The sequence below is a fragment of the Cupressus sempervirens genome, chromosome 10 (genome assembly GCF_028749045.1).
Source record: "Cupressus sempervirens isolate cs-2001-9-10 chromosome 10, ASM2874904v1, whole genome shotgun sequence".
In the NCBI taxonomy this organism is placed as follows: domain Eukaryota; kingdom Viridiplantae; phylum Streptophyta; class Pinopsida; order Cupressales; family Cupressaceae; genus Cupressus; species Cupressus sempervirens.
Window position 1 is genome coordinate 674,007,964 of NC_143127.1, and position 16,782 is coordinate 674,024,745.

The 16,782-nt window shown below is 37.8% G+C and overlaps 1 protein-coding gene across 2 annotated transcripts; it reads left to right on the top strand.

Moving 5' to 3' along the window:
* Positions 1-13,125: 13,125 nt before the first annotated feature.
* On the top strand, positions 13,126-15,807 carry LOC149535614 (putative arabinosyltransferase ARAD1). Of its 2 annotated transcripts, none has more exons than XM_089803990.1 (4): positions 13,126-13,237; positions 13,401-13,571; positions 13,695-14,827; positions 14,990-15,807. In XM_089803990.1, the coding sequence occupies exons 3-4, from the start codon at positions 13,889-13,891 to the stop codon at positions 15,542-15,544; spliced, it is 1,494 nt and encodes a 497-aa protein (XP_089660116.1). In that variant the 5' UTR covers positions 13,126-13,237; positions 13,401-13,571; positions 13,695-13,888; the 3' UTR covers positions 15,545-15,807. The 2 variants fall into 2 exon arrangements, with proteins under 2 accessions (XP_089660116.1, XP_089660117.1); XM_089803991.1 differs by having other exon boundaries at positions 13,475-13,571.
* Positions 15,808-16,782: the final 975 nt, after the last annotated feature.

The window sequence follows — 16,782 nt, forward strand, 5'->3', positions numbered from 1 at the left end:
TTTCGTATGGTATACGATGCAGAGGCACCTCGAAGCTCTGCATGTCGTAATTATCTCGTCGAACAAAAAAAATCTATCTACAGCCAGCACCGCAACCTGATGATCGCTTTTACCGGCCATCCATGCCACATATGCCCCAAACCCTCAGCTCCTCCACCTCCTTTCGAAAAATACAAACCGAAAACCCGTCGAGAGTGACGAAAATCTATGTCATGAAAAAGGAAATCTTCCTCTTCCTCCCTTCCTCTCTTCAGTTGTCACTACTAATGATGCAAACCCCCATCCTCTGCACGGACTCGAACTCCTCACGCCTAAAAAAGCCTAAAATTCTCAGTTTTACCGCTCCCTGGATGCTCCAACCAGAGAATATTTATACGATGTTTTGATTCTCTTCGCTCCCTCCGTTGACAGGCTGGGAGGTGCCCTCGATAAACCTGCAGTTTATCCTGTCTCTTCTTCGAACTCTCATCTCGCTCTTTCCAGGCTACTCTCCCATATCCATAAACTGCCAAATCCTGCGTAGGATCCATCGGCCTAGTTTGCACAAAAAAATTTGAATCGGGGTCAGGAAAAGGATGAACTCATTTGCCTCCTCCCTCTTTTCCTCCCGCGGAAACCCATTTTTCTGCTCAATTATAACGTTTTTTTTTTTACAAGTTTTTTTTGAAATAGAAAACTTATTGTAGGTGTTTCTTTTGGCTAGCTATGATTTCGTTTGGATTCATCAGTCTGCTATAACGTTTTTGCATCATTACTATTTCTGAAATCTATTATTTTAGTAACGTTTTCTTGTCTTTTCATACAAGATTCTTTTTCCTTTTTTTGATAGAGGCATCATTTGCTTTTATCATTGCCTTTTGTCAACCTATTTTTGGCATATTATCATTCATTGTCAGACAACTCAATATGTAATTGCAAACACAAGTTTAATATTTCACTTCAAATCTCTCTTACTCCTTTGTTGCAATTTTTTTTCAATATAAGTTTAATCTAATTAAATCTCTTCCTTTTAATATAAGATTTGACTTATGTTTTATTTAAAATTACGTGGTTTTAAGTAGAAAAAAAAAAGGAGAAGTTTAAGGATAATTTTTTTTGAGAAGTTTTCTTAGAATTAAAAATTAAAACTAATCAAAGTTTTATTATTTTCTTTAACATAAAAAGTTAAGAGTTTTTATGTTTTTTTAAAAATAAATAAATAAATATCCTCAGTTATAATTCCTTTCTTGCCATAATCTAGGAGGATTCTTGTCTTTGTTGGTGGGCCCATCCTTTCTATCTTCTCACTTGTGTTCACCTTGCATGGAGATTTTAACTGATAACTTATGCTTATTGCTCTTCCATATACTTCTTTTTTTATCTCAAATTATTCAGGTTTATGAGTTATCTTACACTATTGCCTTCGTTATTTAATGATTTGATTTAATTTTACTGTGTTCTATTGATCTATTTGCACATGGTTGCAATTTTATGCTTTTATAGCATCTCTTTATGCTCATGGTTATAGTTTATGGTTTTATACCATTGGTTTATATGTTTTTTATTTGATCTTGTGTAAGTTGGATCGGGAGCCAATTTATCAAGGTCAACTATGGTGGACCTGACAGTTTTAAACTGACTCATAGTTGCCTTATCTGGCCCATGGAGTACCCCTCCAACCTATAATTGGTGTGCACTTACTTCAATGGAGTTTCCCTCCATTTGTTCCACTTTGTTACTCAATGCGAGGATGATATTTTATGGGGATTTCCCATTCCAATCTCTTTGTCTCCTTGGTGTATGCTCCTAGTTGTGATTTATTCATGGTAGGACTTCCTACACCTTGCTCATTTTTGATAGGTGACGAGGCTACCATATCTTGGAGCACTCCAATATTGGAGACTCTATTTGAGAAAGTTGTTTTGACCCATGTTGATATATTTCCTCATGGCAATGATGTTGCTTGTCCATGATGAATTTCTTATTTGAAGGCAATATGTTGTTACTCCTCATAAACCCTTCCTTTGGTCCACATCAGTAATAATTCTTGGAAAAAATGTAACTTGAATTATTTGGTGCTTGAGGCACATGCTCTACTTATTTATTATTGTCTCTCTTATATTTCTTTGATAAATATACAATGTGATAATGTTCTGCATACTTTATTTCCTAGATCGTGGGTCATGTAGGTGATGGAGTCGTGACCCATTCACTTGTAGTGGGATGACTCATTAATGAACTGTCTATATCCATGTGATTGATGCAATGTTGATGCAGGTTTCATTAGTTGGCCTTGTCTGTGGTCATTTGTGCATTAGTATGTTTCTTTCATGAGAGATTTATTGCATAAAGATTGGTCATTTTGACCCATATTATGATCATTTTGAGCTTATGACTTATTTTAGATATCATGTTAACTCCATTGCATGTTGGTGAAAACATTCATTTATTCTCATCTCTCTTAGTTCCTCCTTGATTAAATTATTATAACTTCATTTTTTTTTACTAATATTCTACTTGTGGATAGTTGTCTTGTTCTCTTTTTTTCCAGGTGATCCATCAAGGAACCTTCTCGATTTTTCACATATGAAGATGTGTCTATGTTTCCACTTGATCACATTCAAAGGACTCGTGTACTTCTCTTGGATCTGCATATGTACCATATGGCTTGAAAACAATCAAATTACTTCATATTGAAGATTAAGTTGCAGTTTTTTGTAAATTATGGGTTTAATACCCTTTGATGTAATTTCCCCAAGTAAAGATTAAAGGGGGCTGTTAGAAGTTGTAATCTTTCCTTGGTGTGTTTATAAACCAAGGTTAGACGTCCTTTCTTTATTGTTATAATATATTAGGATATAAGCCAAGGTATCCTAATATATTTCTTTTTTTGTCCTTTTTCCACTACTTCTTATTTTGTCCTCTAGTGGAATATGTGAGGACAAATATTTATTGTAATTTGTAATTTAGATTATTCCTCCTTAAGAGGAATCTCACACTTGGCCTCACACACTTATGAATGGTGGCATTCATAGACATGGGAGTTACATTCTAACTCCTCTCTCTCATCTCTATTTAAGAGATGACCCTCCTCTCTCATTTCTAATGATGTTTCTTCCTCTTCTCAATTATTGTATGAGCGATTGCTCTCTTTCTCTCTTTCTCTCTCTCTCTCTCTCTCTCTTCCTTCTTAGGCTTTTCATGCCTCATTCATAATGTCACAAGGGGTTTTCTTTGCTTTCTCCTTTCCAAATATCTTGTCTCATGGTGTTGGATCTTGAAGCTTTCTCTCTCCTATCTTATGGTAATATCTTTTCACGCATTAACTCGCTTAGATTCTTTCCTGATATTGCTTATTTACATATTTCTTTTTCCATTTCTAACATTAACCGAGGGCAAAGGTGAAGATGAAGAGTAGGTAGAGGATGAAGAAGAAATAGAAGAAGAGAAAGAACCTTTGAAGAAAAAGGGCAAGGTGATCATCACCAAGCCTCCAAAGACATCCACTGCAGTCTTCACAAGGAGGTCGAGAAAGAAAGGAAGTGATATTGTCCTTAGCAAACCTCCTCCCACCTTCTAGAAAAAGTTGAAACAAATGGAAGAAGGTGCTTGTATAACAAACTTCAAATCCTTGAAGTATGAAACAAGGACAAAGGTTGAGCAGAAATAGGTTGAAGAACTGGTGTTGACCAAAATGGGCAAATGGAAGTATTCACTAGACTAGATTGCCTCTCAAATCTCTAATGAATTATTAGAGAAAATAAAGCCAAGATGGGACTTTGCAATGCAAACAACAAAAGACATTTATGCACAAACCCTGAGGCAGTTACTACCGAGCATGATAGATGCTGAGGTAAAAGAGTCTTTAAAGAAAAATGAAGATAAAATGACTCTTAGGTTTAATACATGTTTAATTTTGATTAAAGATATAGAGCATGTAGTTAAGAATGCTACAAACACTTGAAAGAATGTTTATCATCTGCATAAACTAGGTGACTTCCCAGTAGGTGTAAAGGATGATGAAGAAGAAAAAGGTAAGGATGAAGAGGATGATGAAGGAACAACTCATTATGTTACTATTGATTATGAAGAATATAAGGAGCAATTAGCTAAAGAAAAGGAAGAAGAAGAGGAGCAAGGAGCAAAAGCTATTAAGGAAGATAAGGAAGATGATGAGGAGACTAACCCAATAAAGATAATAGTTGCAGCGATTTCCTCACTTCCTCACTCCCCAAGAAAACCCTTGACAACATCAAGTATGGAGGCAACTTCAACAAGTATGGTTGTGACTACATCAGATGGATCAAATGTCCAATCACTCCTTGCACCAATTCAACTCGACATATCAATGATAGAAGTGACTTCCACTTCATCAACTAAGTTGTAGGTTACTCGTTCTTCTGTCAAGTTGAGTTCTTCAACCATCTCCTCTCTAATTTTGACTTCTTCAATTTTGAGCTCATCCAAGGTAAGCACTCCAATTTTGTCTACTTAATTTTCGCTTCATCGATTTTGGATTCTTCTAGCATCTTTGTCAGTACTCCACTAGTTAGTGCTATAACAGTTTTTACTGCAAGCCCAAGTATGTCTACCATTGTTTCCATTCTGGGTACTAAGGCAATAAGTACAAGGATAGTTGAACCTAAGTTTCAACTGAGTACAAAGTTTTCAAAATGAAAGGAAATAGAAGAAGATATAGATCTAGATGAGGAAATAGAAATTCCCAAATGGGATTTCTACAATCTTTTTATAAATCAAATGCAAATGGTTGGTGAACTTCTTCAGAAAAAGGCTAAGTAGAAAAAATTGAGAGAAGAAAGTGACAGAGAATATAAGATACTAGATGATGCTACTAACATTTTGATTGAGGTTATTGGAGTTGAGGTTGATTCTTCTCAACCAATTTTGTTCCAACTTGAAGAGGCAGTTCAAAAGTTTAAAGAGGACACCAAGGGACAAGAGAAATTGATTGAAAAAGTAGAAAAGAAGTTCAATAATAAAGTGTTGGAACACATTACTCAACAAATTGCTATTAACCAAGTTGAATTATCAACAATTTTGGTCAATCTTGAGGTGTCATGTTTGAATGTGCCATCACTTTTTGCTAAGCTATGTGATGTCACTGAGTATACTAAAGAAGTTAAGGACAAATTGTCCAAAATTGATACTAATCTTAAGGCTAGTGCTCAGCAGTTGCAACTTGACCCTAGTTCAAGCTTTGCACATTTTAAGAAGATCAAATTTTTGTCAAATATGCAAGCATAGTTGTTAAGAGAAGAAGCAAGGATCCGTTCCACACTGATTGATATCCAAAATATAATCCTTTCTGTCATGGATTCTATGCAAAAACACATTGTTTATGCAAAGACCCTGATCTAGGACAACAACTTCTCTATTGCTGATCACATAATTAAACTTTTAGCAGAAGTACAAATTGCCATTTAGACATGTAAGGTCTTACAGGAAAACTGGGACAAAACATTGGCAATTACCCTTAAGGTACACTCTGAATTCTTATCTCATTTTGGTGTCTCCATGTAAATATGTTGAATAAACCTTTGGCATTACTATCAAAAAGGGGGAGAAGAGAAAAGTTTAGGAAGATATGAAATATGGTAGAGAAGTTAAAGAGGGAGAAGAGTAGAGTTACAGGGGGAGATATGTATATAAGAGAAAAGTTTCATGTACATAATAGAGTCTGTATGTATCTTGAAAAGATCAAATTTGAAAAATCTCAAAAACAGACCAAGCTAGTATCACATGGTGATGAATACAAGGTATTCAGTTTTGGGTTAAAAAGTGTTGTGTCACTAATGCCAAAAGGGGAGATTGTTGACATATTAGTCAAGTTTTTTATTAGTGACACACACACTTATTCAAATTCTATATAGCTACCAAGCTCATTGAACAGTTTCCAGTGTTTGCCATGTAATTCAATAGCCACTGAGCTTCTACAGTTGTTACTGAGTCCTTTGGATTATTTCCAATGGTTACCTAGTAGATTCAGTTAGTGCGAAGTTCAATAGTGCAAATCAACCAGTTCAGTGTATACCAAGTTTATCAGTGGTTACCGAGTTCGTAATTCATGCGATGCGAAGCTAGTGGTTACCAAGTATTACAGTGTCTACCGAGTTCTTAGTTCATGTGATGTGAAGGCAATGTTGATCGAGCCACTCAATGGTAACCAAGTAATTCAATGTTTGCCAAGTTGCACAACATCTACCAAGTCACCAGTACAAACTGAGTTCAAGACTACTTGAAAGTGATTAGTATGGATCAAGCTTCTACATTCACCAAGAGCATGACGATGCCAAGCAGTGACAGTGGATGCTGAGTATCAGAACCTCACCGAGTCAGTCTTTAGAACCTGAGTATCTTCATATTGGTTGACTTTGTCATATTTGTGTTAACTTTTATCTTGGCCGACTTTGTAATTTTGCAAATTGGTTTGATGTGTGTGTGTGTGTGTGTGTGTGTGTGTGTGTGTGTGTGTGTGTGTGTGTGTGTGTGTGTGTGTGTGTGTGTGTGTGTGTGATGTATTGTATCATATCAAAAAAAGAATGGAATATAATGTGTATGTAATGCAAGTGCAAGAATGCGAATGTAAGCAACAGATAAAGATTTATGAAGGTCATATTAGCATAAGGAGCAATAGTGACAAATCTATCACAGAAAGGTGATCAGTACATCAAGGAATCTCTATCAACAAACTTAGTTGCAAATTCAAAGATCTACTACTTCATCCTAACAGGTGAACTAGTCAAAATCCTTTAACAAGATAGACCTGCCAGTCTCTTCTAAATCTCTTTACTGAGTGCATACTTCATTATATGTTTGTAAATCCTCTCTCAAGGTGGACCTAGCAGTCCTATTTGCTCCTAACAGGGTAGATTATCAAAAGTGATCAATGTAAGCCTTAATAGGCCAACTTTATACTACAGTAGTAAAGTTTGTGGGTTTCATCCCCACCACAGTTTTACTTTCTATTTGGAAGGTTTCTGGGTCACCAACTCATTATGTTCAAGTGTCGTGGATGCTTTTATATTTTTAGTTTCTCATGCATGCAATTAGATCAGATCAACAGGTGAGCTAGGAATAGTCTAGCCGTCAGCATCATCATCAGGGGCCTAGTCAACATCTTTGGTATCAGGTGGCGGAGGTGAGATGACCAATTCCAGGCAAAAAGTGCCATTTTCTAGAAACAACACGCCAAGCACCAAGAGGGGGAGCTGTTGGGCTTGGGGACCAGCTTGTGCCACCATGGGGCAAGGAAACCAAGTGGCGAAACCAACCACCATTGCCACCACTAGGAGAGTGGTGGTAGGAAGCCTGTGAGCATGGTGTATGCGAGTGACAACCAGAAGACTTGCGCCCTCCGTGGCCCTTGGGCGGCATAGTATGAACCAAAGCATTAGGAGGTACTTTAGCAACCATACAAGGGGCATTACCCCAATGATTGAGAAACTCCTGAAGGTGGGCCAACTCCAAAGCCACCTTGTTGGCTTGCACTTGAATCTACACCATTACATTATTACAAATGCATGTCTTTGTGTACATAGCAACATTTATGTCAAAAAAATTGTGAGTGGAAAGAACAACATTTCTATCTTTCCACAAAGTGAACAAAATCTCCATCCTGAAAGTATGCCAGATCTGGGTAAATTTTCTAAGGAACCTGGGGGAATCACCCAAAATAACCATATGCCAAGAAAAGGGTTTAGGCCAAAGTGGCTTAAAGAAATCATGAATCTAGTGCTAATAGTTTTGAGCATGTCTACAAAACCAAAAAATATGCAGGAAAGACTCTAGTTACCTATAAAATGGACACCGAGGATCCAGAACTCCAATATGCTTCAATCGAAGCCTAAGGGGAAGACCTTGAAAAGCTAAGCACTAAGCAAATTGTGTAATCTTGGGTTTTGCAATGACACTCCACATAGTGTCAAAGTGCTTTCTCCATTGAGAAAGGAAGACTGCAAATGCTAGTGTTGGTTGGGGGCATCCATCATCGACAGATGGGGAGAAAGCCATCGATATCCCAAACTTAGCTTGTAGCTGGTGAAGGGAGTGGTAGGATACCACTTCCGTTAGTCCACTAAGGCTGAACATATTGAATACTCACCTTGTGGATTAAGTGACTTGGAATTGCAGAAAGCAACAAATCAAAAGTCTGTCGATCTAAACGGGTAGGACGAAACTAGGCTTGCATATCTTCCTAGGATTTAAGACTCATGAAAACTCTTGAGAAAAGGTCTTTAGGAGTCTTGATGCCACATTTGAAGAAATGCAGAGCACTAGCACCTTGAGTCTTGGCTAGAGGAATACCCTGCATGGAAAATAGAGGAGACCACCAAATGTACTATTGGTTCAAAGAGAATCCATCACGAAACCCATCAATAGACCATCAAAGCCAAGGCTTGACAACTTCCCAAGTTTTCCATATGCTCTTGATAACAAAAGAGCCCTGTATGTGCACGGGTTCTTGCATGATGAGACGGGTTTGGAAGTCAATCCCCTTCCATGCAGGCCTGTTAACAGGGAACCCAGAAGAAACACAATGCTAAACCAAAAGCTTCCAAGCTTCATCTCTAGTGATGGCACTAATAACCCATTTTGCACAGAGAGCAAGGCCTTGCTTCTGTGTGGAGAGAAGGCCAAGGCCTCCAGACTCTTTGGGGAGACAACAAAAATCCCAAGCAACTCTTTTGAAGCCATGATGGTCAGAACCAGAAGCATAAAGAAAACTATGGAGCAATCACTCTAATTTCAGATAGGAGGCTTTGGAAGGAGCCCAATAGGAAGAATAATAGACATGCGTAGCCGCCAAAAATTTAGAGCAAATCTAAAATTTTCCTGCAAGGAAAAGGGGTTTAGTAAGCCAATAGTACAACTTCTTTGCAATCTTGATAAGCATAGCGTTCCACAAATCAACTGGCAAAGCTTGAGAGGCAAAAGGAATGCCCAAAAAGTGAAAAATCTCCCATGTGCAACCCATTTCCAATCAAACTGGTTAAGCCAGGGCAGAGCTGGCAAAAAAGATTGACAATAACAAAGCATTTTATGCCATTGAGTAAAAAAACCAAAGGCTTGACAAAAAGTGTCTAAGAAATTCAAGGCATTAGTGATGTTTTCCTCATCCTCCAAAACAATGAGAAAGTAATCATCAACAAAATGACCATTGACCAACTGGGAAGAGGAATCTAGTAAGGAAATGCCACGAACCAAACCTGAAGAAATGGAGTGGGCTAGCAGGTAACCAAACCCTTCAGTAGCAAGAACATATAATGTCAGAGCCAAAGGGCAACCCTGCCTAATGGAACAAAAGAGCCCAAAGGCTTTAGATTGGGAGCTATTGATAGTAATACAAGCATTAACATCTCCAAAAAGCATCTCCACAGATTGAAGAAAATTAGGACCGAAACTAAGAGCTTGGAGCATAGCCAAAATGAAAGGCCATTCAATCTGGTCATGGGCTTTGACAAAATCAATTTTCAAAAAAACAGACAACTGATTGGACTTGTGAGCACACTCCATGCCTTCCTAGACAACAATGATGTTGTCAAGAATATACCTGGATTTGATAAAGTCAGTTTGCTCTAGTAGCACAATTAAAGGAAGGAGATGGAAAATTTTAAGAGAAATTGCCTTAGCAATGATCTTATAGGACACATTAAGTAGGGTAATGGGCCACTAGTTACAAATATCCTTAGGATCGCCAGCTTTAGGTATGGATTTGATGTTTCCTTTGTTGATAATAGCTCATAAGCTTTTAGAATGGTAGGCTTCAAGATAAACTTTGTACAGTTTGGGACCAATATACTCTCATAGGTGTTTGTAAAATTCACAAGGAAAAAACAATGATCTTATAGGACACATTAAGTAGGGTAATGGGCTACTAGTGACAAATATCCTCAGGATCAACAGCTTTAGGTATGAATTTGATGTTTCCTTTGTTGATAATAACTCCTAAACTTTTATAATGGTAGGCTTCAAGATAAACTTTATGCAAGTCGGGATCAATATAGTCCCACAGGTGTTTGTAAAATTCACAAGGAAACCCATCACACTCGGGGGACTTGCCGTTAGCCATGTAAAAAATTGCCTCCTTAAGGTCTCAGATGGTGAGAAGCTACTCTCAGAAATCATGTTGCTCAACTGCTAGGTGGTTTGGAGTAACAAAATTACACTTTCTGAGGACTTCCTCCCAAGCAACTGAATTTCCCTGCGAAGCAAACGTGTTTTTGTAATGGTGAACAAAAGCTTGCAGGATGTCAAGGAGATTGGAAAGAACAAAAGTGCCTTGTTTGATTTTTTTAATCCCAAAATTGATATAACAGGCTCAAAGAGCCATGAAGAACTCCTTCAAAGCCTTATCACCAACCTCCAACCAATAGAGGCGAGCTTTGATTTGGGCCCCTCAAGTAGCATAATTATCTGCAACCTGTTTGTCATGTGGTAGTTTGGCAAGCTGAATTTGTAAATCAACATCAAAAGGGTTAAAGGTGAGAGCCTCAGAAGCTTTCTTGAGAGTCGTGGTAGTGGACTCATAAGACCGCCTTTTGAAAACTGCCAACTGTCGCCCATAAATGTGCAGAAATCAAGCGGTTTTAGTAATGACATCATTCCACCACTAAATCTACCTTGTCTGAGAATGTGGACATGGCTCCAAATTCCAAACATGTAGGATATGAACAATAGTGAAAGCATGCATCAACACTAACGTATTGAGAAAAAACTAAGTCCTGACAACCCGTTGGATAGCTATGTGCCACGGAATAGAAAAACAAATGGCATAATGGTTTGATAACGTCACATATGGCAAAGAAATGATAAGTAAATCTCGATCCTCAAAAAAAGAGAAAAAAGATTGTGTAGTAATCATGGCACGATTGAGACATTTTAAAATGCGGTCAGAGCTAGCTCAAAAGTTGGACCAAGTGTGCCAAACCCAACTATGTTGGCAGCGGTTAATATTGGGAATAAAAAGACCCAATTTACTACGCATGTAGTACCAGGTTTCCCTTTTCCTAGCTGTACAACAAAAAGGCAAAATATTGTCTTTGTTAGAGGCCAGCTCAACCATATTGAAGTCGCCAAACATAACCCAAGTAGTTGGAGGCAAGTTGTCAGCCATCCAACCCCACAATTGAGATCTTTCCACAACATCATTGGAAGCATAAACATTAACTATTAAAAAAGAATGATTGTTGATAGAAAGCAAGAGCCAAATTATTCTGTGCATGGGGTCAGAAGCATGCAAAATAATAGTAGAATGAAGATGAGGTGACATAAGAGTAACTATACCACCTCTGCTAGAATCATGCTGAGAAGAAAACATAATGCCATTTGACCAAATGACGTGACATGCAGAGGAAAGCAAGAAACCAGAGATCTTAACTTCTTGCAAACAAAGAAAATCTAAATTACCAAGTCTATGATGGGTATCCCTGACATAGTACTTTCTAGAGAGGTTGGTAAGACCTCGCATGTCCATGATAAAAAAATCATGAAAATTCTTCCATGTCTTCCTCATCCTCGAGAGAGGAGTAACTATTCTACAAGAAAGTTGAAACTTGGTTAAAGCTAGAAGGAAAATCCTTTGGACTGATAGCTTGACTTTTCTCCTTTGGTTTCTTAGCACGTTCAGGAGGACTGTGAAAATGCCGCACATTCTGAGTCGCAATGGAGGAAGCAATAAGAGGAGTGCGAATCAATACCGAGGTGTTAGCCCTGGTGGCTGCCTTGATCCCCTGGGAACCTCCTAGGGTTTGAAGCCTGTAAAACACTACGGTTTGGTTATGAAAAAATCACTTGTGTTCCTACAATGGCTAGGGTTTGCGCTCCTGTTGAAATAGGAGGAATCGAAATGACAGCTGCATATGACTATTTAAGAGCTAAGAGAGCCTTGCCCTTGCGCTTAACTGTGGTCCATTCTTCTTTTTTCTTCCCTTTCACTGGTTTGATAGGGGCCTCTTTAGGCGGGGGTTTAACCCTCGACATAGCTAAAGGGTAATCCCTAATCTTGTGTTCCGTTGACTGGCACCTATAATAGGTATTGGGTAGGTTCAAATAAAACACCTTCTGAGAGAAGGTTTGAGAACCAATCTGTATCTCCACAGAATCCTTAAGATCCTTGGAGAGATCAACCTCAACGCATACATGTTTCTAAGGATGAGCATTGGAAAATTTTTCACGTTCCTTTGTAATAACTTTGCCAAGGGTATTGGCAATGGACTCAATAAAAGGCCAACACGATAAGGGTAAACCTGGGAACTCAACCCACATAGAAACCTTGAGCTTTTTGTCGTCAGAGACAGTGAAATCTCTCTACCATCTTTGAAAAACTAGTAAGGAGGAACACACTAACCAAGGACCATTGCTAAAAACTGTGTTTGCCTGCGATGGGTTGGCAAAGCAAAAAAGAAAAAAAGAAAAAAAAAGAAAAAAAAAACCTTTGGTAAGGTTTTGCACAGTGTCAAGGTGGACTGAGGAGTCTAGTTCTTGTTAACCCATTTTCGGAGCATAGCTTTAGGAGGAGTCCTACTCACAAAATACCCTATTAAGGTATGTTGTTCTTACCAATCGCAAGGAACATCAAATTCTTGTTACCTCGTGAAAAACCTTCAGGACGAATTTGTGAGGACGTTTGTTCAATGGAGGTGCCATGGCTTTCTGAAGCAGCAACATGAACACCGGTATCAACCATTAGGTCACCATTGGTCGCGGCCATTATAAACTAGCCTAAAAATTTTCACAATAAATGTGGTTTGATAGGTGGAAAACACAGAAGGAAAGGTCAGACAGAGAGTCGTATGCAAGGAAACTCAAAGATTACATGAAACCTCAGCGGAGCGAAAAAAAACCCTTCCCAACCATATCTCATCCAACCATCAAAAACATACAATTTGATTCCAATGACAATAATAAAGTAAATTTAATAAACTTAAACTTTAAATGTACGAACAACATGATGAATTCGTTTATTGCAATGATTAAAAAACACGTACGAATGTCATTTCTGAATTTAAAGCAATTGTAATTAATTTTCATTTTTCAAAATTTATTTAATTAAAATATTTAATTTTTTTTTGTAATTCTTTTTTAAAACAATGATTTATTAAACCCATTCAGCAATAGAATTGCACGTCAGAAAATAAAATAACGTTTGAGAAACACAAATGCAAACCGCTCGAGGCATCTGAAAGTCCTAATTTTACTCAGAGAAGTGGCCGTGCAGGCGATTCGTCAAATTTTACGAGTGAGTGTATTCTACCACAGAATTTTTGATAATCTATGACTTAACTGTTCATTCTTTGCAATGAATGTGGCAGTCTGCATAAAATGTGTTTGAGAATAAATCCATGAAGTTAAACTATTGATTATTACCAGTTAACGGCTAAATTGCATTACTTTTGTTATAGGGTTGTCCCCAATTTGTCGCCTGGGTATCGCCTTCTTTCCCGGGTCTGTAATGCTTCGCAGAATTATGCTGTAGTTTTGCAGATCTGTAAAAAATAAGTATATTCATATAGCGCTGGGAGGAGAAAACCTCAATTCCTGGACAAATAAAGCATGATTCAATTACATTCTAAGTAAGTTTTAATTAGGCGTCCCTCAGAAAGCATTTCATTGTTAAACCGCTAAAATCACGTGGAACTCGAAGGTGGAATTTTTTTACCTATTTCTTCCCTTGATACCCATTTCTTGCTGACCAGGTTGCAATTCAATGGCGTTGAATGTAAGAACAAGTGTTTTAGATTGCATTGGATAGCTATAGGCCTACACAGGGGCTCGGTGTAACCAATTGAATGACTTGTCACAGTAAAGCTGGTCCAGAAGATCAGCGACCCTGGGAAGTGGGTAAGGTTATTTGCATCTTAATCTAAATGTAATCACAGTTGGTATATGTATGAAAACCTCGTTGGACAGGAAAATGCAACCCAAGAAAATGGCCTTGTGGCTTCTCTTCCTGATCTCAGCACTGGTTATGGTATATTCTTTGGCTTTTTTTCAAATTTCTGACCTGTCGCTGATTGTGGATCGGGATTCATCATTCTTAGATCCCAAATTGAAAATTGTGTATGATGATGGAAACCCTCTTTATCGGAGTCTAGATGACATGCAGTCATCTTCGGTATCTTCTGATGAATTGGATTCACAGAATGAGGATTTGAGCTTCGCAGGTTCTGAATCAGACAGTAGTAACCAGTGTGACCCTCAAAAAGCAGCACTGAAAGTTTATATGTACAATCTGCCGCCTGAATTTCATTTTGGCATGCTGGAATGGAAGGCCGAAAGGAGTGTGTGGCCAACTAATCTTACCGAAATTCCTCGGTATCCTGGTGGACTCAATTTACAACACAGTCCAGAGTACTGGCTCACAATGGATCTGCTGTCTTCAACCATGCCTGGTAGAAGCACTCCATGTACTGCTTTGAGAGTTGAAAAGGCCAAGGATGCTGATGTTTTTTTTGTGCCATTTTTTTCTTCTTTGAGTTACAATAGACATTCAAAAGTTGAGCCACATGAGAGAAAGAGCAGAAACGAAATTTTACAGGAAAAATTGGTACATTTCTTGATGGGACAGGAAGCTTGGAGAAGGTCAGGAGGAAAGAATCATTTGATAGTTATGCATCATCCAAACAGCATGTCAGTAGCAAGGGGTCAGCTTAGGTCCGCAATGTTCATTGTTTCTGATTTTGGCCGATATTCTCCTTTGATTGGCAATGTAGAAAAGGATATTGTGGCTCCTTACAAGCATGTTGTCCGGCCTTTCACAGAGGATTCTTCATCATTTGAAAGCCGAACTACACTCCTTTTCTTTCAAGGGGCCATTTTCAGGAAGGACGTGAGTTTTTATTCTACCATTTTTTGTCTGCATTTAACTGCCTTTTTATTCCATTGCATTCTTGAGCCCTGCTAGGCCATGGCTTTTGGTTACTCGTACTTTGTTCTGTAATCCAAGATTTATCTACTATGTTTACATTTGACTGGGTTTGTTATTTTTCAGGGTGGACTTATTCGACAAGAGCTTTATGCTCTTCTCAAGAATGAAAAAGGAGTGCACTTCACTTCTGGGAATACACAGAGTGATGGGATAAGAAAATCAACTCAAGGCATGAGGTCCTCAAAGTTTTGCCTGAACATTGCAGGGGATACACCCTCCTCTAATCGACTCTTTGATGCAATTGCTAGTCATTGTGTACCTGTCATTGTTAGTGATGAGATTGAACTCCCTTATGAAGATGTCCTTGATTATTCAGAGTTTTGCATTTTTGTACAATCTGATGATGCTAGGAAGAAAGGATTTTTGATAAATCTTCTTAATAGTATTAAAATGGAAGAATGGACTCGCATGTGGCAGAGACTGAAGGAAGTCGGTCATCATTTTGAGTATCAATACCCAACTCAGCCAGATGATGCTGTGCACATGATTTGGAAAGCAGTTGCGCGAAAGCTACCATCTATTAAGCTCTCTCTTCACAAAGGAAAACGCTATTCCAGATCATGGCTTGCCAAGCAGAGTGAATCATTTTTTAATCTGCGTAAGTTTGTTAGAGGGTAACTTTGATTCTGCCATAATTTAAGTAAGTTACATGTATATTATGAAATGCACAGTAGAAAGATATTGTCACATTCCTTTTACAAGAACAATGTAGAGCTAGTGTTTAAAATGGAAGTCACACTGTTGGAAAGGGTCGATAATTAGTTTGAAAATGGCATTTTACCTGTCCTGAAAGTCATTGTTAATGTTTCTTGCGCTTTGTCAAGAAAATAAATATGTAAGGAAAGAACAATATTTGTAGAAAAATGAATTCATTCATCCAACCGTATTCTTTTTTTTGATCAGTAATGGGCTGAAGCCTAGATTAATTGTTATTATTCTTTGTTAGAATTAATTATTATTATTTATTAAGCTCAAGTAGACTTGAACCCAAGATCTCTCTAATGAGAGGCTCACAACTTATCGTTGTGTTATAGGCTATTGCCTAACGCAGGCAATCTTAGTTATAGTCATGTAATCCAACTTCAGTACAGAAATGATTGAAGTAGTTTTGCAAATCATGTTAATCTGAGTTTTAAAAGTTGCCCCTTGATTAACTGTTCTCAGTGTAAATAGAAATGCATCATCGTGCAGATTTACTTAAAAATGAGGGACAAACATTTGATATAGGGTTCTGTTGGACATCTAAGAAAGTCCTCTAAAATAATGACAGGAGGGCTGGGATAAATTTTTGGTATACCATATGCCAACTGTTTCTATTCAGAAGACTTCTTTGTGCCGCAGTTCTGGAGGGTTTATCTATGGACTATTTGGTAGGGATATATATATATATATATATATATATATATATATATATATATATATATATATATATATATATATATATATATGAATGAATATATGAATGATAGACTAATCGAGGGAATGACTGACCAACACTAGTAGTTTTTGCTTTGCTTCCAAGCCTTTTTGCAACTATCACATAATGTACTGCATGGGAAATTCTTGGAGCTGTGATACTTAGGTTTAGTGTTTAGATATTAAGTTTATGATCATTTAACAGTGCAACAGCTAAGAATTTGTTGCAACTGCCAGATGCTTTCTTGCATTGGCTTTGACCAGTTACAGTACTTAGCATATGGGCATGCCATCCAGGTGCTTGAATGTTTCATGATCGCTTCTAAGTTCTAGATACAAGTTTTCACCTGTTACGATAACAGTTATTATATTCTTGGCATGTGTCCGATGATAATTGAAAGTGATTACCTCAATGGTTGCTTCTCTGTCTGAACAATATA